Source organism: Dendrobates tinctorius, unplaced genomic scaffold (assembly GCF_039654945.1).
Source record: "Dendrobates tinctorius isolate UK_male_01 unplaced genomic scaffold, ASM3965494v1 ptg000129l, whole genome shotgun sequence".
Taxonomy (NCBI): Eukaryota; Metazoa; Chordata; class Amphibia; order Anura; family Dendrobatidae; genus Dendrobates; species Dendrobates tinctorius.
The window spans coordinates 34,634,166-34,660,931 of NW_027361797.1; the positions used below are offsets into that span (position 1 = coordinate 34,634,166).

Genomic DNA, 26,766 nt, shown 5'->3' on the forward strand with positions numbered 1-26,766 from the left:
CCGGCTATTATTGGTATCAGACTTGGTTGTGTGTTGATATAGCTTGCACAGGGCGGTGTACCAGGCTCGGAGATGCTCTGTGAAGAATAACACATTGGTTTTCCTTTTCTCTTCCTCACTAGATGTGAAGTCTGCATACAGGGTCTCAGGGTTTTCTCTAATTGTGGCAGTTTTTATGGCTTTCTTTGCATGACTGTTCTTCTGCCCTTCAGAGTGTGTTATCTCCACGATCTTAGACCCCCTGCTGCCTTGTGTCTCCGGCTCTCTATCAACATTTACTTTGTTCAGTTTCCCTTGTTCCAAATTAACATTTTCCATTTTTATAATTCTAATTCTAATTCTTATTTCTGATAGTTTTAAGTTCTAGCAAGATTCTGAGTGTGGTGAGGCTGAGGATGGTCCTACCTGCGGGTGCTGTCCTCTGGATGTCAGACCTGGTGCTGCCTGGTGGTTGCTGTCTGTCCTCCAGGGGATTCTTGTTTTCTCCTTTGGAACTTATTTTTTCCTCCTTTTTCATAAAATCTTTAGTCCGGCTCCGTCCTGCTCACTTCTGTATTCCACGGGGATGAATTTATCCAGGTTGTGTCCTAAAGTTTCCTCATTACAAGGTATAAAGTGATGAAAATTCAGGAGCTCATGTTCAGTGCTGCTTACTCCTGGAATGGTGGGCGGGGTATACATATATATATATATATATATATATAGGAATTTTAGACCAGCACATTTATCACCTATATGCAGCACAAATAGATGATAAAACAGTAAGGGTGCAACTACTGAGACCCCCAGCGATCACTAGAACAAGCTGTGAATCGATGCTGACTATAATGTGCCAGTTTTTCCAATTCTTGTTGCATCCCTTTTTCATATATGAAAAAAACATCTTAGATCCTCCTTTCCATTAGGCTACATTTCCTCAGTGAGTTTTTGGTGATTTTTTTATGCTGCATATTTTCAAAAAAATGCAAGTAATCTGTTTTACCTAATGGGTGCAGAAATGGTGCAGAAAATCTGCAACATCAAAATCTCACCAAAAGCTCTTTGTGGGAACGTAGCCTTAAACAGTAAAGTACGGACAGCATATGGATGACATGAGAGCTCAATCCGTTTTTTTTCAGGGCCTTTGCTTTGCATTTGAGAATTTGATCCACAACACAAAAAAATGTAGGATGTTTTCTCAATTTAAAAAAAAATAAAAAAATTGCGGACAGTCAGTCTGCAAAAATAAAGGACATGTGAAAAGAAACATTCATTGTAATTAGTACGTGATCTACGTGACCAGTGTAGGAGGGAGAGTCCCCACTGTGTAATTTGACTGGAACCAAGGAGACTTTCACCAAGGTTCTTAGGGAAACTGTTTCCGGGAGACATAATTAGAGGACAGACCAGGGACAGTTCTAGAAGGAGTGGGGGCAGAGCAGGTGTGGGGAAGGTGACTTGACGGACAGACTTGACTGGAAGTAGGAGGGGACGATTTGTGCACCACAGACGAAGATTGGCAATGACAGAAAATGGAGTGCAGTACCGAAATTTGACCACAAGATGGCAGGGGGAGTGTAGTTCAGGACTTAACATCAGCTTACGGTTATAGAAAGTGCTTAGTCATGGGGGGCGGGGAGATAGGAACCCAGGAGGAAAATTCCCAGTGAGAGAGGTGATAAATAGGACTGGTTGGGGTTCCAGAGGCTAGGCTAGTCCCGGGAGGAGCTCAACAGAGGAGGACTCAGGACAGAAGATGGAGAACGGTGAAGAGCTCAACCAGGGGACTGATAAGAGAAGACAGTCAGGGGGGTGGCCCTGACACGACGTACCGCAGGACAGACGAGGCCCCGGGAGTACCGACTGGACGACGACCTCGGGCAGGTGAAGCGCTGGAGGTAGATTGGTCTAGGACAGCCCCAGCAAAAGATCCGCAAGGGACGTCATCACGACTAAAGGAGAGGTGAAAGGTACCCGGGCCTGGAAATGGAGAGCTGTAAAGGAACTGCGATGCATGGCTAAGGTCGTCAGGAGGACGGCAAATAAACCCGGATCTGTTACAACTGAATTCTGCCTCCGGCTCATCTTTGCCACGTCCGGTCGTGGTAAGCAGTGGACCACCCCCAATCCGGCCCCCTACCACATTTGTCGTAGTTGGCAGGATCGCCGCCTCCAATACTCTACCTTCAGCGGCAAGGCCTGCGCCAGGAGAACCCCACAAGGACTTAAGTCGCTCACCTGTGGACTACAAATTTGCTCACCTGTGGATTACAAATTTGCGACTTTGTTCCGGATCAATGGCTGTCATCAGAGGAGCGACGACAGGCCCCGCTGGAACAGCTACTGAAGGAATCTTCAGGGAGCCTCCCCATGGAATCATCGGGCCTGGAGGCTGGCCCTGCCAGACGGCGGGGTGAAGATAGACTGCTGTTGGAGGGGCTGCGGGAAAGCCTGCTGGGAGCCACGGCGCCGGGAAGGTGAGCGTTCCCCCGGCCTCGCCGGCGGCATCTCAGGCAGATCCCATCCCCACGCTCCGTATACAAGACAGGCCTCTGGGCCCCGACACCGGCCCTCGGCCTCCCCACTCAACCTCCCGCTCTCCAGTGTCCCCAACCCCGGATAACTCCGCGGCCCTCGCCGGGCCGACCGACGCCTCTGCCAACGATCCCCAGCCACCCCGCTCGGCGGCGCCCTATCCCGCGTCGCCGGCGCGGAGCAGACCAGTGGCCACCCCTGCCGCACTTCACACCCCGGCGACGGCCTACCTGTCTCGGCCTGCCGCTGCCGTGACCTTGCTCCAGTCCGCCGCGGAGGCTGGGCCGTCTGTCTCCATGGCCTCCTTGCTGACAGCCACTGCTGCTCCATCTTCGGCCCTGGCTGCGACCTGCTCCGCGGCCGCCTCTGGTTTGCTTGCGGAGCCGGCCGTGGCCTACCCGGCAGCACCCGCGGCCGCCCCTGCCTCGCTCATGGTTCCAGCTGCGACCTGCTCACCGATATCCGGGGCTGCCTCTGCAGCACTCCATGCTGCGGCTGCGGCCTGCCCATCAAGGTCCGTGTCTGCTCCGGCCCCACTCCGGATTGCGGCTTCGGCAGGGTCATCGGGCTCCGCCGCCTTTGCGGAGCCATCTGCCATCCACACTAGCAGGCCCCAGCTTCGCCGCTCCACTTCTCACTGGTAAACGACCCCGGTACCACACCTGCGGTTGGAACTGCAGGAGCTGGGGGCCGGATGGAGCGAAGCCACCACGTCGACAGAGATGAGCACGTCCACGCCACCACCGGTGGTGGACTGCTGGTCCCCAAGTAGAGAAATGGCGCGGAACGCGCACCGTGGAACCAACTTCGACCCCTTCTACCCCTTTTGACTCATCTCTCAGGAGGGAGATGACCCCTGAGTCCTGGGCAAAAAGAACACTCGGGGCCCAGGAACAGTCGAGACATCCCGGGAGCTCCACGGCTGTGGAGTTCCCTGCTGAATTGGTGTAACATCGGCTATCAGGAGATGGCCCGGACTACCGGGATTTCGCTGCACCGCTGTGCAGGCCCAAAAGGACAGTTATGCGTCCAAGTTAAGGAAAATGTTTCTATTGTTTATTGTTTTCTCCTGATATAGTGGGGATGCGAAGGGGGAAGTGTTAATTTTAAAGGAAGGGGGAGTACTTCCATTTTATGTTTGAAATAGTGTGTTTAAAGAAGGAGTTAAAGAAAAAAAGAAAGACAAAAAAAAAAAACAGCAAACAAAGAAAAAGGGGTTACTCCGGTTGAGTAACTCCTATTGTTATTAAAGTAGAGGTAATGGTAGACTAAAAGTTGAATTAATGTGTAGTATGTATAGAAAAAAATGTGTGTGTAACAAAAAGAAAAATGTGTGTGTAACAGGTCCCGGGTACGAGGTAGATGTGACGAAGATGCCGACCATGATTCCTTTAAGTGAAGGACGGAGAGACAAAGAACATTGAACCAGACAGTGGTCCGTCAGTCAGGTCCCTGACACCACTGACACCCCAAAAGGACGGGCGGGTGCCAATGATGACCTGGTAGGTAAAAGGCCTCAGTCATGGCGTACCAGACAACCGAAGGTAGTAGAAGGGGAGAGTAGTGGGAGGTACATGCCGTAGAGTAGTCCTGGTGGACCTCGCCAACCTGAAAGAAGTTGTCATGTGGCGTGCGCGCCGGCGAGTAGCAGTAGGCTGCTCGGAGCATGGTGCTCCCAGTTTGGTTCGGCCCCCATGGGTGGCGGGTTTGGCCCAACGACCAGTCCGACAACAGACTGTGGATAAGCTTTAGGACGACGTAGGTAGGGAGTATGATTGTCGGGACGACAATGGACAAAGGAAGGGGGAGTGTGGGGAAGGTGACTTGATGGACTGACTTGACTGGAAGTAGGAGGGGATGATTTGTGCACTACAGACGAAGATTGGCAATGACAGAAAGGTAACAGCAGGGAGAGACAGAAAACGGAGTGCAGTACTGAAATTTGACCACAAGATGGCAGGGGGGAATGTAGTTCAGGACTTAACATCAGCTTACGGCTATAGAAACTGCTTAGTCATGGGGGGCGGGGAGATAGGAACCCAGGAGGAAAATTCCCAGTGAGAGAGGTGATAAATAGGACTGGTTGGGGTTCCAGAGGCTAGGCTAGTCCCGGGAGAAGCTCAACAGAGGAGGACTCAGGACAAAAGACGGAGAACGGTGAAGAGCTCGACCAGGGGACTGATAAGAGAAGACAGTCAGGGGGGTGGCCCTGACACGACATACCGCAGGACAGATGAGGCCCCGGGAGTACAGACTGGACGACGACCTCGGGCAGGTGAAGCGCTGGCGGTAGATTGGTCTAGGACAGCCCCAGTGAAAGATCCACGAGGGATGTCATCACGACTAAAGGAGAGGTGAAAGGTACCCGGGCCTGGAAACGGAGAGCTGTAAAGGAACTGCGGTGCATGGCAAAGGTCGTCAGGAGGACGGCAAATAAACCCGGATCTGTTACAACTGAATTCTGCCTCGTCTTTTCCGCGTCCGGTCCTGGTAAGCAGTGGACCACCCCCCAATCCGGCCCCCTACCACACAGGTATAAAAGGAACTGAGAATGCCAGCAGGGGGAACTAGACAGAGTGGGAGAGAAGGACCAGGAAGCCTAGGTGGCACCAGAGAGCCAGAGCCAGAAGGAGTGAGCGACGACCAGAGAGATTGGAGGGGGACTCACCACGGTCAGGGAGGAGCCAGCACCGAGCAGCCCAGCCGAGGGATGCCGGCCAAACGGCTCCCGTCACTCCAGCCCGCGGTTGCGGCCTGCCCGCTGCCACCCGCGGCCGCCACTGCCCGACTCCAGCCCGTGGTTGCGGCCTGCCCGCTGCCACCCGCAGCCGCCACTGCCCGACTCCAGCCCATGGTTGCGGCCTGCCCGCTGCCACCCGCCGCCGCCACTGCCCAACTCCAGCCCGCGGTTGCGGCCTGCCCACTGCCACCTGCGGCCGCCACTTTGCCCGACTCCAGCCCGCAGTTGCGGCCTGCTCGCTGCCACCCGCGGCCGCCACTGCCCAACTCCAGCCCGCAGTAGCGGCCTGCTCGCTGCCACCCGCGGCCGCCACTGCCCAACTCCAGCCCGCGGTTGCAGCCTACCCGCTGCCACCCGCGGCCGCCACTGCCCGACTCCAGCCCACAGTTGCAGCTTGCCTGTTGCCGCTCGTGGCCGCCACTACCCGACTCCGACCTGTGGCTGCAGCCTGCCTGCCGCCACCTACGGCCATTGCTGCCCGACTCCAGCCTGCGGCTGCGGCCTACACGTTCAGGGCTCTGGCCACCGCCATCCCACCTCCGCTGGGAGGCACAACGCAGAGGAACTCTTCAAGGGCCTGTTGTGCCCTCGCTCCACCTGGGCATAGGAACGCCAGAAGCTTGCGTCAACTCCTCGTGGGCTGGGCCCAGCGGCTGAGACACCGAATAAACACTGACCACCACTCTGCCGGACATCAGAGGAGGATAAGTGACACCTTGTAGTTGATCAATCGTAGTTCTAAGACCCTTGGTTGGCCATACCGCGGCCTCATAGTTACCAGTTCCAACCGGGTAGTTATTATTGTGTTACCTATGTATTATTGTTTTAATCCATGTGTTGTTAGCTTGCTAGTTACTCGAGATAGCCCCTATATATAAAGGTTGCATTCTAAGCTCACTCCGGCTTCCGTCTCGTCACTGCATCCCGTGTACCTGCGACAACTACACCTAAATGAATGTCTGAAGCCGGCCTTATACGCAAAGGTGTGGCTGCTGAGTTCGGTTCAGGAGATCTGCGACTGGTCCAGAATGGAGCAGTATATGCAAAAAAGTCAATTTTTCATCCAGACAGAAAATTTGTCATCAGTATGCTACTTGTATTGTCATCATAAACAAATGATTAAACAATAAAAGGCAAAATATAGTTTACTATATTAATTACTGTAATGGATCTGTAAAAAAAAACAACAGATACTGTATGGATCAAAACCCCATGTGATTCGGTTTTTGTGCACCCAACGACTTATAATGGGTGAGTATGATCCAAAATACAGGTCAAAATAGTCCATACTGCAATTTTTTTATTCGCAGACCATCAGTCCATGTGTAAAAAACATTCTTGTGAAATTCCACATTGACTTTCATTTGTCAGTGTGTGCTCCGTCACACAGCAGTAATTTGGTCAGTAATTAACATCAGCATTTGTAAGCCAAGAACAGGATAGAGTCAAAAATGCAGAAGTTTGTGTTTTACTTTTTGGCCACGTTCACACGTGTAAGCCAAAACCAGGAGTGGGAAAATCAGCGGAAAAGTATAATAGAGACACGTCAACACTTCTGTATTTATCACCCACTCCTGGTTTTGGCTTACAAATACTGATCTGAAATACTGAACGTCTGAACGAGACCTTAGACAGAGACATTAGCAAGCCCAAGACTTACCAGATCCCTGGCTCATATCAGTCTGAAGAAGCTGTTTTGCTCGGATAATATCCACGTTCAATCTTCCAGCACTTGGCAGGTAATTAAGAGACAGAAGCAGCTCTCCCAGCTCAACTTCATTCTGAAACAAGAAGATATATGAGCAAGACATCCAGTGGCAGATTTCTCCAGGGCGTTACCTCAGCCCCGGATGGTCTTACTGAAATTTTCTAACAAGCTGTAGATCTATATATTAACTCTAAAGTAGAGAAATCTAATTGGTGGTGGAGTCACGCCAATATCTGAAGCCCTTTTAGGCCACGTTCACACGTTGAGTATTTTGGTAAATTTTTTACCTCAATATTTGTAAGCCAAAACCAGGAGAGGAACAATCAGAGGAAAAGTATAATAGAAACACGTCACCACTTCTGTATTTATCACCCACTCCTGGTTTTGGCTTACAGATACTGAGGTAAAAAACTAACCATATATTGAATGTGTGAACATGGCCTAACAGGGAAAATAGCAATAGGGTCCGGGGCAGGCATACCATTGGTTCACCTCTACAGGGGCCCATAGGGGAGGAGAGCCCCCACCAAGAAAGTTAAATCTGTGCCGATCTACTCGACACTTGTTTCCCCGTCATGATATGTTGCTTATTGGTGGGGGATCTGGGTGCTGCACTCCCACTGATCAGATATGTTGAATAGGCCATCAATATAAGTCCTGAGCCTTTTAATGAAGGTACCACTGGAGTAAGATGCCCCCATATATTACAAGTGTCATGCACCTCCACAACTTTTACTCCAGTCACGGACACAAGAACATTTACAGGGTAATTTTACACATTAAATTGGCATAAATTGTGTTCAATTTACTGGGTGGGCTTCATCACTCCTCATTAGTGATGAGCGAGTATACTCGTTGCTTGAGTTTTCCAGAGCATTCTCGGGTGGTCTCCGAGTATTTTGGCGTGCTCGGAGATTTAGTTTTCATCACCTCAGCTGCATGATTTGAGGCTGCTAGACAGCTTGAATACATGTGTGGAATGCCTGTTAGGGAATTCCCACGTGTATTTAGCCTGTCTATAAGTCTCAAACCATGCAGCTGAGACGACAAAAACTAAATCTCCGAGCACGCCAAAATACTCGGAGACCACCCGAGCATGCTAGGGGAGACCCTCGCAACGATGCTACTCGCCCATCACTACTCCCCATCACACCCTTGCTCCATCCACTCTGGCAAAGCTGACCGGGACTACATGGCCAAAAGTCGCAAAATGATTGAGCAACTTCAAGTCGCAAACATTTTTTGGCGACATTCAGGGTGTTTTACACCATAATTCTGGGGAAAACACCTTGATTCAGGTCCTGTGTACATATATGCACAATGTGTATATTAGCTTAATGTGGTGCATTGTCGCTGTGACATTGGTTAGAGCACGACGCCCCTCCTTTAAGGCGATAAAAGTTAGGACCCACTGAGAGGTTCGCCGTGACGTGGCGGTGGTCTTCATACAGTCTGAACAGAATGTTAAACTAAGAACCTCATGTTCAATTATATATATTTTTGCCTAGCAGCATTAGATCATTGTGTGATTTTTGGGAGGTGCGGACCATTCTCTTTTTTTAGCGTATTGGCTTAATGTGTATCTGCATAATGTGGGTTATATTGTGTACATGCATACGCATATGCATAATTTATATGTGTTTGTGAGCAGTCTGTGTGCATAATATGTGCATGTGTGCAATGTGAATATTCCTGTTTTTCTGCGTATTCTATATCAAGAAGTGTAATGTGTACATGCATATACTGTGCCGTATCCTCTACCACTTTTTCCCGTCTTATTTAATCAGATTGTTTGGGCAAAATGATTCTCTAAGTTGGAACTCAGGTGAACCTATAATCTGATTAGATCAAGGAAGGGGATGAGTGGAAGACTGCCTTTACCACTCCTGAAGGGCATTATTATTATTATTATTAATATTTATTTATATAGTGCCATTGATTCCATGGTGCTGTACACGAGAGAAGGGGTAACATACAAATTACAGATATCACTTACAGTAAACAAACTAACAATCACAGACTGATATAGAGGGGAGAGAGGACCCTGCCCTTTCGGGCTTACATTCTACAGGATGGTGGGGAAGGAGACAGTAGGTTGGGGGGTTGCAGCAGCTCCAGTGATGGTGAGGCCCTGGCTCCAGTAGTGGTGAGGGGGCAGTGGGGATCATTGCAGGCTGTAGGCTTTCCTGAAGAGATGGGTTTTCAGGTTCCGTCTGAAGGATCCGAGTGTGGATGATAGCCGGACGTGTTGGGGCAAAGAATTACAGAGGATGGGGGCTATTTGGGAGAAGTCTTGGAGATGGTTGGGTGAGTAGCGAATAAGTGTGGAGGAGAGAAGGAGATCTTGGGAGGATCGGAGATTACGTGAGGGAAGATATCGGGAGATTAATTCAGAGATATATGGAGGAGACAGGTTATAGATGGCCTTGTAGGTCAGTATTAGTAATTTGAATTGGATACGCTGAGGGAGTGGGAGCCAGTGAAGAGATTTGCAGAGGGGAGAAGCGGAGGAGTAGCGAGGAAAAAGATAAATTAGTCGGGCAGCAGAGTTAAGGATGGGCTGGAGAGGTGCGAGGGTGTTAGCAGGGAGGCCACAGAAAAGGATGTTGCAGTAGCAGAGACGGGAGATGATGAGGGCATGCACAAGCATTTTAGTAGAGTGAGGGTTGATGAAGGGACGGATTCTGGAAATATTTTTGAGCTGGAGGCGGCAGGAAGTGGAGAGAGCTTGGATGTGCGGTTTGAAGGACAGGGCAAAGTCAAGGGTTACTCCAAGGCAGCGGACCTCCGGTACGGGGGAAAGCGTGATGTAGTCAATTGTTATAGATAGGTCAGGTAAGAAAGATCTGTGAAATGGGGGAAAGATGATCAGTTCAGATTTGTCCACATTCAGTTTGAGAAAGCGGGAGGAGAAGAAGGAGGATATGGCTGATAGACACTCCGGGATTTTGGAGAGCAGAGAGGTGACGTCTGGGCCAGAGAGGTAGATCTGGGTATCATCAGCATAAAGGTGGTACTGGAATCCGTGGGACTTTATGAGTTGCCCCAGGCCAAGTGTATAGATTGAGAAGAGTAGGGGTCCTAGAATAGAGCCTTGGGGGACTCCAACAGAGAGAGGGTGGGATAAGGAGGTAGTGTGGGAGTGGGAGACGCTGAATGTGCGGTTGGAGAAGTATGAGGAGATCCAGGATAGGGCAAGGTCTTTGATGCCAAAGGAAGAGAGGATCTGTAGTAGGAGGCAGTGGTCGAAGGCAGAGGACAGGTCTAGAAGGAGGAGTATAGAGTATTGTCCGTTCGCTTTGGCTGTAAGTAGGTCGTTAGTAATTTTTGTCAGGGCTGTCTCAGTGGAGTGTGGGGGGCGGAAACCATATTGTAGATTGTCAAAGAGCAGGTTAGATGAGAGATGGGAGTAAAGTTCAGCGTGGACGTGCTGCTCCAGGAGTTTGGAAGCGAATGGGAGCAGCGATATTGGGCGATAGCTGGACATAGCGGTTGGGTCGAGGGTTGCCTTTTTGAGGATAGGCATGATTGTAGCATGTTTGAAAGCAGAAGGGAAGGTACCGGAAGATAGGTTGAAGAGGTGGGTTAGAGATGGGATAAGAGTGGTGGCGAGGTTGCGGAGAAGGTGGGATGGGATGGGGTCAAGTGCACAAGTGGTGAGGTGTGATTTTTAGAGAAGATGAGCAAGCTCCCCTTCAGTGATGTTGGATAAGGAGGTTATGGGGTTTGGGCATTGGTCTGGTATGCAAGGGGGTTGTGATGGTTGAATAATAAAGACTTGCCGTGTTTGGTCTATCTTGTTTTTGAAGTGCATGGCAAAGTCCTCAGCAGAGATTAGGGACGTTGGAGGGGGCAGTGGTGGGCGAAGGAGGGAGTTAAAAGTATTGAACAACTGTTTAGGGTTGTGAGATAAGGAAGATACAAGGGATGTAAAGTAGGCCTGTTTAGCAGAGGTGAGAGCTGATTTGAATGCAAGTGTTGCTTGTTTGAGTGCAGTGAAGTCGTCTTGGGAATGCGTTTTCTTCCAGCACCGTTCAGCAATTCTGGATGCTTGCCGAAGCTTTTTAGTGGTGTTATTGTGCCAGGGTTGTCTATTGATTCGTCGCACTCTGTTATGCATGACAGGGGCGACCGAGTCGATGGCTGATGCAAGAGTGGCATTGTAGAAACTAGTGGCAGGGTCTGTGTCGTGGAGTGAGGATATGGAGGACAGTGGTAGGATAGAATCAGAGAGTGTGTGAGTGTCTAGATGTGCAAGATTTCTGTGGGGGTGCGCGTGTTGCTGGGCATGGGTGACAGGTGAGGAGGACAGGGATGAGAAAGTGAGTAGATGGTGGTCAGATAGAGGGAGAGGGGAGGTTGTGAAGTTAGATAGGGAGCAGAGACAGGTGAAGACCAGGACTAATGTGTGTCCGTCTGTGTGGGTGGCTGAGGAGGACCACTGAGTAAGTCCAAAGGAAGACGTAAGGGACAGGAGTTTGGAAGCTGCTGACTGGTGGGTGTCAATGGGGATGTTGAAGTCACCCATGATGATGGTGGGAATATCAGCAGAGAGAAAGTGAAGGAGCCAGGTGGAGAATTGTTCAATAAAGGCAGTGGTGGGGCCTCGAGGTCGGTATATGACAGCCACTTGGAGGTTGGAGGGAGAGTAGATGCGGACAGAGTGGACTTCAAAAGAGGGGAGGACAAGGGAGGGAAGAGGTGGGATTGAGTTGAAGGTGCAGTTGGAAGAAAGGAGAAGGCCCACTCCTCCACCATGTCTGTTGCCAGGGCGAAGCATGTGGGTGAAGTGGAGGCCGCCACAACATAGCGCAGCAGGGGAGGCGGTGTCGGAGGTGTCAGCCATGTTTTAGTGAGGCCAAGGAAGGAAAAATTGCGAGAGGTAAAGAGGTTGTGAATCATATGGAGTTTATTAGTTTATTGCAGACGGAGCGGGCATTCCAGAGTGATACAGAGAGAGGGAGCAGGGTGGTGGACGTCAAAAGCACGGATTTGAGGTTGGAAAGATTTCGGGTGTTTTTATTGGATTGGGAGTGATAGAAGGGGGTAGTAATGGGAGGTATGAGCTGTGGGGGTCCAGGATTGGGAGATATGTCGCCAGCAGTATGGAGAAGCAGAGAGAGGCAGAGCAGGTGGGAGGAGGAGAGTGAGAGATGTGTTTTGTATGTTGTTAGGAGAAATCTGAAGTTGAGGAGCAGGTCAGCGGAGGAGGTCAGATGGGGGGGCAAGAGGGAAGGAGAGATTATAACTTGGTTAGAGGGTGCTGGGGTCTGTGGATAGCAAAAAAGAGTCAGGAGTAATGGAGGCAAAACCATTAGAGTATATTTCAGCATGGTAAGAGTAAGTGTGGAGCTGACTGAAAGAAATTTGGTATATTAAAACAGAGTTTTGGCGTACCTTATGGTCATTTCTGGCTCATTTCTGCATATTTTAAATGTTATCCTTATAATGGCATCATGGCATTATGAAAACTTTGTTATGACTCTTGGTTTCACTAATGCTCCCGCCTTTTTCCAACATTTTGCTAGTTCAATTTTTCGTCACCTGGTGGATAGATTTGTAGTAGATTTTAATATACTCACCTGAACTCATCACTTCAGGTACATGACGAACAGGTGTTACAGGTTTTGCGGGTTAATAAACTGTACGCAAAATTAGGGTTCCAGGGAAGGAACGATTCTCTTCATCACTCTCATCTGTATGGCAAGGGGTTCATAATAACTTAAAGATCATGGGGGACAGATACAAATGCAAGGCTGATAAGAAAGGGATGTCAGGTCCGGACCTGGGTGTGAATTATTTAGTACGGCTGTCTACCACAAATATTAAGATGAAAATTCCTTCTGGGAAATTTACCATATATACTCGTATATAAGCTGAGTTTCTCAGGACATTTTTTAAGCTGAAAAAAACCCTTGGCTTATACTCGAATGAGGGTCCTACTTATGGCAGTTTTCAGACTATAAGATGGAGGGGGAGTGGCAGAGGCAGAGAAACGGGTAACAAGAGGCAGGAGCTGGCTAGTGTGGTTAACACTTGTACCCGCTGCTAAAGAGAAATGAATATTCACTGCTCTCTACGCCCATGAGAGTGTAGAGCAGTGAATATTCATTTCTCTTTAATAGTGGACTCGCTGTTAGCCACGGCAGCCGACTTCCTGCAACTGCTGGGCTCTGAAGTGTGCCCGATACTTAAGGGAATGAATATTCACTGCTCTCCACTCCCATGGGCATGGAGAGCAGTGAATATTCATTCCTTTTAATAGCCAGTACATGTGATCGCTCGGCCACTGCAGCAAGCCAGCGGTTGAGGTTACTGTGCCCGCTATTAAATATCAATGAATATTCACTGCTACACACACCCATAGTCCGAGCATGGAGAGCAGTGAGTATTCCGGCAGCTGTCCTCTGCTTGTAAGCAGCACATGACATCACTGCCATGCACTGCTTTCAAGCATAAATCAGCTACTGGCATCAGATCAGAACTCTGCGAGGGAGTGCAGGGAAGGTAAGTAGGATGGTATATGTTTTTTTTAGTGTACAGGTACACTGTCTCTTTAAATCTTCTGTTGGTTTATTATACAGAAGGCAAAGACCAACATGAGGTGAAAATAAACACAGCCCTTGGGGCAAAACAGGAAGACAAGTAAAAAAATGGTATATAGTCTCTACATCTGCGGGGATCTGCCCGCTCCAGAGAACTTAGCATCCACAGGTTCAGTTTTTCCTCCTCAGGACACAAAACACTGGAGTTCCTCTCTCCAGCCTTACATTGACTGCCTCTGGAGGCCAGCTAGTTATGCCCCAGACCACACCCTGGGGTGGAGATAAGGTGGACAACCTCTCACTCGCTCTACGGTTGTCCACAAAAACTCAGCCCTTCAACAAAATGGCTAGTTAACCCTTCCCAATACTTAATGTGCTGGAGGAAAATATCTGGGTTTTAAATCACTGAATCCATTAGCCTCAGCGAAACATATCTCCCCTCCAGCACCTGCCAGTGACTTTGTCACCCCCTATATTATTGTCCTACACTGTAGATTAATATGTATTCATATATACTGCCATCATTACTTGTGAGGCCGAAAATTGTAACATTTACAACAAGCTCATACATGAAAATGATGCATAACAACAAAGATTTACAATCGGCAAATGACAGGTCACAAATTCTACACTTTCCAGATCTTAGTTATATGACTGCCTAATAAGATGCTAATAATTGTATATCTTTTATATTTTGTGGGTTTATGAGATAACCATGCTTCATACTAGTGTGACCTTTTCCTGCTACAGGTTGTCACTGGAACATTGTAGATGGGATTTCTACAGAAATGCAATAACAAAACCTCACACAATTGGTCCATGAGAACAGAGTCTGTGACCTTTATACCATTGTTCATGCAATGCTTTAGAAAAAGAACAAAGAAATACTGTAAACTGTACAAAGCTGAGTACAAAACGCTCCACATGAAATATATATATATCTTTTTTTGTTACCAGATTGATAGCGGCTTCTATCACAGACAATAATATACTGTATAAAAACAATTTTATTAGAGATTTTGTAGCATTATAGCCAGGCATATGAGTAACCAATTATACTAAATTATCATCAGTTTTATATGTAGGTTGAAACACAGTCATTGACTAAAACAGAAACAGCTGTGTACGAGACTAGGTAAAAACTAGGTAAGGAACAACCAAACTCTGTTAAAGGTGAGGTTGTAGAAGACAGTTCCATAGTTTCATGTTACAAATCATACACCTGCCACAGTGGAAGACTGAGCGCTGTATAAAGACACAAGGTAGTTATACTGCATCAGCAAGGGTTTTAAGATGTGCAATACAAACACTTTTGGAGAAGCACCAAGAAATTGAAAACGTTGAGGATTGCAGACACAATGAATAGCCAAGGAAATCTAATGCATCAGATGAAAGACACATCATGCTTACTTCCCTTCAAAAATGGAAGATGTCCAGCAGTGCCATCAGCTCAAAACTAGCAGCAACCAGTGGGACCTAGCTAAACTCACGTACAATGTGGAGATGTCTGGCCAGAAGTAGTCTTCATAGAAGAATTTTAGCAAAAGAGTCATATCTTTTGAAATAGAAACAAGGTCAAGTGACTCAAAAATGTATAAAAAAGATAGGTATTGGAGTGCACAAAAAAATGCAAGATGTGCTCTGGACTGATGAGTCAAAATGTGAAATATTTGGCTGTAACAGAAGACAGCAGTGAAGCATGGTGGAGGGTCCAGGCAAGTTTAGAACTACATTTCAGAAAGTGGAGTTGTGGATTTGGTCAGGATTAATGTCATCCTCAATTCTGAGAAATACAATTAGAGACTTATCTATCAGGCAATACCATTATGGAGGCATATGTGTTGTGAATACGCTTTCTGGCCTACCTCTGGTTACTAGTGAAGGTAGTGGAGCTGGTTATATTGATAGAGGGGTCGCAAGTTCTCTTCCCGGGCTCCCTCTGGTGGTTACTGGAGGTAATGGAGCTGATCTAATTAACAGAGGCCTGCCACCTAATGAGGAGGATGACTGGAGATCTGGAGTTTCTGACTGGATTTAAGACAGCCGACTCACTCTATCCCTGCTGGTGATTTTTTCCTGCCTCCTGAGGTCTTAGTTTCCAGCTCAGTTAAGTGTTCTTTTGCTATTGTTCATATTTGATTTGGTTTTGTCTATTTCAGTTTTGTGTGGTCAGCCAGCCCCGGCTGGGGCTGTGCTGAATTTCCATCCTTACTGTTTGTGCCAGTTTGTTTTTGTCCCTTATTAAATTGGCCTCTTTTTGCTCTGCTTTCAGAATATACCAGAGTGCTGATATAGTGGGTGAAGTCTAGTGACTTCAGTATTTTTTCTATCAGATGTGTTGGGCATTTTTTGCAGGTTTTTTTGCGTGATTGCAGACAAGTCTTTCCTTTCCTGTCCTGTCTAGTTAGTGTGGGACCCATCGTTTGCTCAGTCTATTTTCCTACCTGCGTTTGCGTTTTGTCTCACTGTCAATATATGTTTGGGGGCTATCTATTCCTTTGGGGTCTGCTCTGAGGCAGTTTAGATTTCCCCTTTCTTGCTTTAGGCTTATTTAGTTCTCAGGCTGTGTCGAGGCGTCTAGGATCATCGTAGGTGCGCTCCACGGCTACTGCTAGTTGTGTGAATAGGATCAGGGGTCTGCAATTCGCTTAGTTACCAACCTCTCTGGTTTTCTGTGGCTCAGCTTGGGCTTTCTTTCCTCCTCGGTGACCCAATCATAACACATATGATTCTCTCTAAATTTCTTCTGCAGCAAGACAAAGACCCAAAGATACAGCAGCAGCGCATGTCATTAATGATTATGATCAGCGTAAAGAAATACAAGAGAGCTGGAAGTGATGATATGACCCCCACAGAGCCCGGATTAAAAGAAAGAATTTGTACAAGCCTACATCAACGGAATATCTGTGGATAGTTTTCCAAGATGTTTGGAACAACCTTTCTGCTGAGTTACTTCAAAAACTGTGTGTAAGTGAATCTAGAAGAACCAGTGTTGTTTTGAAAGTAAATGGTGGTCACATGTAATATTGATCTAATTTATATTTCTCTTTTGATCATTCACTTTGCATTTTGTGAATCAATAAAAGTAAACTATTAGAATTTCTATTTTTTAAAGCATTGTTACTTTGCAGCATTTCTTTTACGCCTAAAACATTTACACATTTAAGAGACAAACCTAAAATTAAGCTTTCTTCCATGACAACATATATAGTGATATTTACTAAACCTATTGTGGATAGACACATCCTTTTCTGTATTCCACCTGACTTTACCTAGGGGGACATGGGATTCATCTTTATATTGAATCAATATTCAAGTCTCTTATTGTTACCTGTAAACCGGTCTGCTTAATCTGGCTGAATCCCCGAACTGGAACTTAATTAAAACTCTTTTATCCTGACCCTAATGAATCCAAATGGTAAAGTTGGTCAAATTCAAACAGAAATACAGTCATCAGCTTCTCCTCTTTCTGTTCTCCATGCTTAGTGCGGCACACACAGACACACAATACAAAGATTGAGTCAACTTCTCCCCTTTTTATCTGATTTCAGACATATTTTTCATAATGCTCACACCTGTTGCTTGCCAGAGGTGAGTTTTGAGTGAGCATCCCATGTTTGAAACAAAGTAGTTTACACACAGTTTTGGAAAGGTGCCAACAATTTCGTCAGCATCATTTTTGGTGTTTTGTGTGAAATTATGTCCAATTTGCCTTTTTTTCTCAGGTTTTTTTGCATTGTTCCAATACACACAAAGGAAATTATACATCTGTATAACAAAACGTGTAATTGCAATACTTTTCTGGGAAAAAATTCTTCTGGAACAATTTCAAAGGAGCCATGACTGTATGTCTGAGAAGTTAAAAAAAAACTCTATTATGTACTTCTTCTTCCTGTATTATACTGACTAATCATAAGCAGGCAGAGGCACACAGCAGAAAAAGAATGTGCCTCACTATTGCTTAGAGCAGACTTATCAGTGCGTGAGATGTATAACCCTCACACACTGAGCCCTGATATCCTGACCTAAACTCCTGCATGATTAAAAAATTTAGATGATGAACACCTTTCAGTTACGGTCCCGGTAGTCAGTGTGGGGAAAGGAGAAGCACAGCTGAGTTTAGCTATGTTATATTACAAACCCACAAACCCATCTATCAGTTCTCCTCTTCTCATAGCAAGGTCACCTCTGCTGTGCTGCCCCTCCCTATACAATGCTTTTACGAAGATGTGTCAGTAATCACACTGATGTCTGTTGTGCTCAGGGCAACCTGTACTCACTCTATGGAGAAATAAGAGCAGTGTGGCATTACATCTCACACAGAAGTATTCCAGAACAGACTGCTCCTGTGTGAGAGGCAATGACAACCTGCTCTCACTGCAGAACTAGTACAAGCTGTTTTAGAACAACAGACATAAGTGTAATTACATCTAACACAATAAGAAATCTGTTATGGTTGGGGGGGTGTTGTTCTTTCTCTAGAGTGCTGCTCACTGCTTATGATTGGTCTGCATCATACAGGCGAAGAAGTACACACCCTCTAGTAAAAACTCTGTGATGACATCCACATGGACTTAACAAAAGTTAACATATTAAATGTCAAATACTTTGATTGCTATAAAATTTGCAAAAAGAGGTACTTTTTTTTTTTAATAATCCACTCTTTGTGGAAGTCCTTTTTAATTTTCATGGTCTTGTTATATATTCTTCTGCGTTTAGAGTTATTCAGATACATCAAAGTGGCTTACTCTCTTAATTTGTGATTAGGTTAGCAATACCTCCAATAACAGTAAGATAGTGTGTGCCATTTACCCACTGAATGCAACCAAACCACCTTCACCTTTTCCCAATCCTATGGTTAGGTCAAATGAGTCGCATAATGCCTTTACAAAATGAGGGACACATGAGCATTGTCATGGGAAAATGCTGCCATCTGTCATACAATTCTGAAGTTTCTGTCAACAGAATCTACATAGTGATGAATGTATCATCATCAGTGAGCACTGTGACATCTGTTTTTGTAATCCTCATTGGAATAGCTTGCAAATAGTATTCAGTAAACTAATGAATCTTACTAGAATATTAAAAAAGGCAGAAAATCACATAAATGTCAAGTGTGGTAAAAAAAAAAAATAAGCCACCAAGGTAGAGACATAGATTGAGATGTGGTATGAGAGTGATTGCTGAAAACCTTGCAATGAAAGAAAAAAGCTATTACCAATGTAAAAAAATAAAAATAAAAAATACAGGAATAAATTATACACCTTTTCTGCTCAAAATATATTCATCCGGAAAATGCGCCAAGTCAAGAAGTCAATTTTCTGCAAAACTGTATGAGGGATTATGTAAACAGCCGTTGCCTGTGCTTCAGACTCTGTATAATATGTGACTTGATGATGATACTAGTCCTGAAATAACACTAAATGCTCCTGAGTGGTAGCTAGATGTCTATTTTCTCATTATACAGTCATTTAGGTAATAATAATAATAATAATAAATTTTATTTTTATAGCACCGACATATTCCGCAGCACTTTACATTTCAGAGGGGATTTGTACAGACAATAGACATTACAGCATAACAATAATCACATACAGTAGATTATAACAAATACCAAGAGGAAAGAGGGCCCTGCTCGCAAGCTTACAGTCTATGAGGAAAGAGGGAGACACGAAAGGTGGGTGGTAACAGTTACCCTGATTGTATGGACCAGTCATAATGTTAAGTGTGTAACAGTACAGACACAGAGGGCTAATGGAGGCATAAAGCATGTGGGAACATGATGCGGGGAACCTGGTTATGGTAAAACTTTTGGCTCTGCCACACAGGGATAGATTAGGTTAATGTGTTGGGGTGGTAGGCCAGTCTGAATAAATGCGTTTTCAGGACACGCTTAAAATTGTGGGGATTGGGGACTAATCGTATTGACCTGGGAAGTGCATTCCAAAGAATTGGTGCGGCACGTGTAAAGTCTTGGAGACGGGAGTGGGAGGTTCTGACTATTGAGGATGCTAATCTCAGGTCATCAGCAGAACGGAGGGCGCGGGTAGGGTGGTATACTGAAACAAGGGAGGAGATGTAGGATGGTGCTGAGCCATGGAGGGCTTTGTGAGTGAGGGTAATAAGTTTATACTGAATTCTGGAGTGGATGGGTAGCCAGTGTAATGACTGGCACAAGGTAGAGGCATCGATGTAACGATTGGTGAGGAATATGATCCTGGCTGCAGCATTCAAGACAGATTGGAGGGGGGAGAGTTTGGTAAGAGGGAGACCGATTAGAAGAGAGTTACAATAGTCGAGACGAGAATGAATAAGAGAAACAGTAAGAGTTTTTGCAGAGTCAAAGGTAAGAAAAGGTCGAATTCTAGAAATGTTTTTGAGGTGCAGATGACAAGAGCGAGCCAGTGATCGAATGTGGGGGGCAAAGGAAAGCTCGGAATCAAGTATGACCCCAAGACAGCGGGCCTGTTGCTGGGGAGTAATAGTGGAACCACACACAGAAATGGCAATGTCGGGTATAGGTACATTAGTAGAGGGAGGAAACACCAGGAGTTCAGTCTTTGACAGGTTCAGTTTCAGATATAGTGAGGACATGATATTAGACACAGCGTTTAGACAATCGCCGGTGTTTTCTAGAAAGGCTGGCGTGAGGTCAGGAGAAGAAGCGTATAATTGGGTGTCATCAGCATAGAGATGGTACTGGAAACCAAATCTACTGATTGTTTGACCAATAGGGGCAGTGTACAAGGAGAAGAGGAGGGGGCCTAGAACCGATCCTTGGGGGACCCCAACAGTAAGGGGAAGGTGAGAGGAGGAGGAACCGGCAAAAGATACAGTAAAGGAGCGGTCGGAGAGATAGGAGGAGAACCAGGAGAGAACGGTATCCTTGAGGCCAATGGAACGGAGCATAGTGAGGAGGAGCTGATGATCCACAGTGTCGAATGCTGCAGAGAGATCCAAGAGAATTAGCATGGAGTAATGACCATTTGATTTAGCTGTTAGCAGATCATTAGAGACTTTAGTGAGGGCAGTTTCAGTGGAGTGTAAAGAGCGGAAACCGGATTGGAGAGGGTCGAGAAGAGAGTTTTCTGAGAGATAGCGGATAAGACGGGAGTGGACCAGGCGTTCCAGGAGTTTAGAGATGAAGGGAAGATTAGAGACAGGTCTATAGTTAGCGGCACAGTTTTGGTCGAGGGATGGTTTTTTAAGTAGTGGATGTATGATGGCATGCTTAAATGAGAAGGGAAAAATACCAGAAGAGAGAGAGAGGTTAAATATTTTAGTTAGGTGAGGGGTGACAGCAGGGGAAAGGGACTGAAGGAGCTGTGACGGAAATGGGTCACTGGTGCAAGTAGTTGGGTGAGAAGATGCAAGGAGCCTGCTTACTTCTTCTTCTGTGACTGGTTCAAAATCAGAGAGTGAGTTAGATGCAGTGGGGGAGGGAGGACGGTGCATGGTATGAGGTGATTGGGAGATAATTTCCTGTCGGATCTGGTCAATTTTTTCTTTGAAGTAATTGGCCAGATCGTCAGCTCGGAGCTCCGTGGTTGGGGCCTGTACTCTTGGATTGAGTAGAGAATGAAAAGTGTCAAAGAGACGTTTCGGGTTATTGGACAGTGAGGTGATGAGGGTGTTGAAATAGGTTTGTTTGGAGAGGTGAAGGGCAGTGTTGTATGTTCTAAGCATAAACTTAAAATGGATGAAATCTTCGGGTAGATTGGATTTTCTCCACAGACGTTCGGCGCACCTGGAGCACCGCTGCAGGAAACGTGTTTGCACCGTGTGCCAGGGTTGTCGCCGTCTGCGTTGTGGTGTTCTATTTATAGGGGGTGCAAATTCATCCAGGGCACTTTGAAGTGTTTCATTGTAATGCTTCAATGCAGAATCAGGACATGAGAGGGAGGAGATAGGGGCCAATGAAGACTGCAAGTTCTTCATAAGTTTCTGGGTGTTAATGGCCTGTATGTTTATATAAGTATGGACAGTGGGGGTGACCTGAGCAGCCTGGCAGTTCTTGATAGAGAATGAAAGAAGATTGTGGTCAGAGAGCGGGAGAGGGGAGTTTGCAAAATCATCCACTGCACAAAGCCGAGAGAAGACCAAATCGAGGGAGTTTCCGTCTTCATGCGTTGAAGAATTAGTAAGCTGCGAAAGGCCAAATGAGGAGGTTAGAGATAAAAGGTGAGTAGCAGATGGGGAGAGGGGAAGAGCAATGGGGATGTTGAAATCACCCATGATGAGGGTAGGGATGTCACAGGAGAGAAAATGTGGAAGCCAAGTGGCAAAATGATCCAGGAACTGATGGGAGGGGCCGGGAGGACGATACACCACCGCCACTCGCATGGAGAAGGGGGTGTAGAGTCTGACGGCATGGACCTCAAAAGAAGGGAAGACAAGTGAGGGTACTTGAGGGATAACCTGAAAGGTACATTTTGGTGATAGGAGCAGACCAACGCCTCCACCAGCTCTATTGTCTGATCTTGGGGTATGAGAGAAGTGAATCCCCCCGTATGAAAGAGCAGCAGCAGCGGTAGTGTCTGACTGCTGGATCCAGGTTTCAGTAAGAGCCAGGAGGTTAAGAGAATTAGAAAGGAAAAAGTCATGAATGAAGGAGAGTTTGTTACACACTGAGCGAGAATTCCAAAGTGCACAATTAAGAGAGACAGATGGCATGCAGGGAATATTAATAAGATTAGAGGGGTTTCTGAGTGTAGCAGTCGGGAGGTTTGACTTTCTATAACATGGGGGACCAGGGTTGGGAGCAATGTCTCCTGCGACTAGGAGAAGGAGGATAGAAAGAGTGAGCAGATGGTTAAGTGATTTGTGAGAGCGTCTCTGATGTTGAATGGTGGGACTGACTGGATCTGTGCAGTTTAACAACGTGAAAAGAGCATGAGTGCTATACATAGGAGAGGAAAGAAGCGAGGGGCCAATGTGGATGGAGTGTAGAGAGTTAATGCCAGGGCGGTTGATGTGTGTGAATGCAGCGGCCAGGATTAAAATTACACAAATGCATATGGTATATATTTGTTGTACTCCAAATGTACAGGGAGTAGATGTATATAAATGTCTTACCTGTCTCCTGCCCTGTCTAACTGCCATGTTATAACTGCCAGTACTTTGATAAACTGTACTTGGATAAAGTGTGCATAAATGCCCCCTGCATAAATGCTATCCCCAAGCTATGTCTGAATATATAGGAGGATAAGACTTAGAACTTTTTTTTTTTTTTTTGGGCTCTCTCTCTTCTCGTTAATCAATCACACTAAATTGAGACACCAGGACCCAATAAAATAAGATAGGTATAATAAGATAGGTATAATAATATGAGGGGTAACGTTCAATAGCCACTGACCACATGTCTCTTAAGATTGTTGTCAGAGCCCTTATTAATTATATACTGTAATTCATTATAAGATGGGTAAATTTCATTCTTATTTCAATCGTGTTAGGGTCTCTGCAATGCCTGTGGATTGTGGACTCACTGCGCTATGGCCAGGCTCTCCCTGCAGGCGGGTATTAAAGTAGCTACCTGGTATTCAGTGGAGCCTCTGATGGTGAGGTCAGGCTTGTGTGGCAGGTCAGGTACAACTCCAGGACAATGTCCGGAACAGTAGAAGCTCAGAGAAGCTGGTTCGGATTATGTGTCCAAGGCAGGACAGGACAGCCACTGGTACGGGTTCAGACTGTGCGGCTTTTGGATAGCAGACAGGACAGTGACTAGTACTGGTTCAGACTGTGTGGTTTCTGGATAGAAGACAGGACAGCCTCTGGTACTGGTTCAGACTGTGCAGCTTTTGGAAAGCAGACAGGTCAGGAATGCAAGCAGATTAGATAAAGCACAGATTAGGACCAGACAAACCAGACAATATCCCTCTGAAGAAGCTGCAAACACTAGACAGGAAACGAGGGTTGGGGATCTGTTCTTCTGTCCTGGTGACTGCTATGTAGGTACCAGCAGGTTCTCAGGATGCAGTGACGAGACACGAGCCTGGGTGTGGTTTTGTAAAGCAACTTTTATGAACTGGAACCAGTAGGGCTGTGCTGAGCAACCCAAAAAGGGATAACACCAATTGTCCACGCAGGGACTCAACAACAATAACAGTACTTTGCTTATCGAGAATGTGTGACGTCTGCCTGCGGTCTGGACTGCAGCCAGACAGCACCCCGAGAAACACTGAGACCCTTTACCCCTATACAGGGATCTGGATTTATAGCAGAGCCCAGGAGGCGCTGTCTGAATAGGAGCAATGACCAGAGCAGGACGGTCGCCAGAAAGGTGTTCCAATACAGGACACAGAGGCAATGATATCCGAGACTAAACCAGTCAGGCAGAAATGGTATAAAAACAGTAGACAGTAGCAGAGTCAGATTCCAGGCCGAAGCCAGAGTCATAAACCAGGAGGGCAGCAGAGGTACAGAATCGTTAGGCAAAAGCAGAGTCAGAATCCAGGCCAAAGTAAGAGTCATAAACCAGGAGGGCAGCAGAGGTACAAAGTCGTTAGGCAGAAGCAGAGTCAGAATCCAGGCCAAAGTAAGAGTCATAAACCAGGAGAGCAGCAGAGGTACAGAATCTTTAGGCAGAAGCAGAGTCAGAATCCAGGCCGAAGTCAGTGTCATAAACCAGGAGAGTCGCAGAGGTACAGAATCGTTAGGCAGAAGCAGAGTCAGAAGTCCAGGCAAAAGTCAGAGTCAGTAAAACAGCAATTCACACAGTAACACGCAGGGGAACCAAGAATATATCCGGCGGCCTGCAAGAGCAGTCCCAAGGTATTTGAGGGATCAGGTCATCCCTTACAGGCCCGTGGCCTGATGATGTCATCCGGACCGCCCCCAGGACCAGGCTGGATGGTAATGCACCAGCCCCTTCATGACTGATCGAGGAGCGAAGCCTGCGTCCAGCGGATGCCTGCGCAGGAGCCTCATGACTATCGCCGCCATCACTCGGGGTTGAAGCACAACGCCTCCCAGAGACCAAGGCCGAGACTGCAGGCCACGGGTCAGCCGGTGATAGGACAGTCCGGGGCCTCCTAGTGGTCGAGGCTGGGACAGCAGGCCCTGAGTCTGATGGTGATGTGATAGTCCGGCGCCTCCTACTGGCCGAGGCTGGGACAGCAGGCCCTGAGTCTGATGGTGATGTGATAGTCCGGCGCCTCCTACTGGCCGAGGCCGGGACAGCAGGCCCTGAGTCTGGCGGTGCCGTGACAGTACCCCCCCCTCTAAGAGGGGCCTCCGGACCCTCAAAACCCGGTTTGTCAGGGTGGAGGAGGTGAAACCTCCTAATCAACCGCTTTGCACGAATGTCACTAGCGGGGACCCAGGACCTCTCCTCTGGGCCGTAGCCCTTCCAATGCACCAAATATTGTACCGAGTTTCTCACTAGACGGGAATCAAATATGCCCTGGACCTCGTACTCCAAGGCGCCCTTGACCAAAACTGGAGGAGGAGGGGACCGGACGGGACGAATTGGGGAGCGGTATACCTTGAGGAGGGACTTATGAAAAACGTTAGGAATTTTAAAAGACTGCGGGAGCTTTAACCGAAACGCTACCGGGTTAATTACCTCTAATATTTCATATTGGCCGATGAACCTGGGACCCAGTTTGGCCGACGGTACCTTAAGTTTGATGTTTCTTGTAGAGAGCCAAACCTTGTCACCAACTCCCAGGTGCGGCCCCTGGGATCGTCGTCTATTAGCTGCCGAAGTCTGTCTAATTTGAGCCCCTTTTAAATTAGAGTTTACTTCGGACCAAATAGTCTTTAGACGATGTATATTTTGCTCAACTCCTGGGATTTCCGACATCTTGGCCGAAAATGATCCAAAGCGCGGATGTAGTCCAAGGTTACAGAAGAAGGGGGTGGTTTTGATGGAGTCTTGGTATCTATTATTGAGAGCGAACTCTGCCAATGGCAAATGTTCCACCCAATCTGACTGATGTGCTGAGACATAGCAGCGGAGATATTGCTCCAGCGTTTGGTTGGCACGCTCAGTTTGACCATTCGTCTCGGGATGGTATGCCAAGGAAAAGGACAACTCAACACCAATACGTCTACAGAACGCCCTCCAGAACTTCGAGACGAACTGGGTACCCCTGTCGGATACGATATTTGCCGGAACGCCGTGCAAACGTACAACGTGAAGAACAAACAACTTACTTAAGGTTTCAGAGTTGGGTAAGCCGGACAGGGGAACAAAGTGAGACTGTTTACTGAACCTGTCCACCACCACCCAAATACAAGTTTTCCCCTCGGAGGGTGGCAGGTCTGTAATGAAGTCCATGGAGATGTGGGTCCATGGACTTTCAGGGGTGGGCAAGGGCTGAAGCCAGCCGGCAGGACGGTTATGGGGGGACTTGGCGCGGGCACAGACTTCACACGCTGAGACGTACTCCTTACAGTCCTTGGCCACCGTTGGCCACCAAAAGTTCCTGGTTACCAGCCTAGTGGTATTATTGAGACCAGGGTGGCCTGCCAGGACAGAGTCGTGAGATTCTTTTAACACTCGTAAGCGAAAGGTAGCTGGAACGAATAATTTTTTTGGGGGGCGTAGTGTCAGGAGCTTGTTCTGATGACCTACGGATCTCCTCCAGAAGGTCCAGAGATACTGCCGACACGACAATGCCATTAGCCAATATGGGGGCTGGTTCATAGTCCTCGGTGTGTGTGTGTGACAAAAGCTGCGGGAGAGGGCATCTGCCCTCACATTTTTGGTTCCGGGGCGAAAGGTGATTAAAAAAATCGAACCTGGAGAAAAACAAGGCCCACCTGGCCTGCCTAGGGTTTAGTCTTTTAGCCGACTCTAGGTAGGTTAGGTTCTTGTGATCGGTAATAACAGTAACTTTGTGTTTGGCGCCTTCGAGGAAGTGGCGCCATTCCTCGAAGGCCCACTTGATGGCCAATAATTCTCGGTTGCCAATGTCATAGTTTCTCTCCGTGGCAGAGAATTTGCGGGAGAAAAAGGCACATGGGCGAAGCTGAGTGAGGGCTGCAGTGCCTTGTGAGAGCACTGCTCCCACTCCGACTTCGGAGGCATCTACTTCCACAATAAATGGGTGGTCCAAGTTTGGTTGAATCAACACCGGGTTGGCCACGAAGCACTCTTTTAGTGTAGAAAAAGCCCTGGTTGCCTCAGGATTCCAATTAGTCACGTCCGCCCCTTTCCGGGTAAGGTCCGTGAGTGGCTTGGCAATCTCTGAGAATCCCCGGATGAACTTGCGATAATAATTCGCAAATCCCAAAAATCGCTGTAGTGCTTTCAG

The 26,766-nt window shown here is 47.2% G+C and overlaps 1 protein-coding gene across 3 annotated transcripts in view; it reads right to left on the reverse strand.

Annotated features, from left to right (window-relative positions):
* The window catches only part of SYT17 (synaptotagmin 17), a 161,523-nt gene that overhangs the window by 49,004 nt on the left and 85,753 nt on the right, over nt 1–26,766 (reverse strand). For all 3 annotated transcript variants that reach the window (XM_073542948.1, XM_073542947.1, XM_073542946.1), the window contains one exon: nt 6,915–7,035. In XM_073542948.1, coding sequence (XP_073399049.1) covers nt 6,915–7,035 — 121 coding nt within the window. The remainder of the gene's footprint in view (nt 1–6,914; nt 7,036–26,766) is intronic.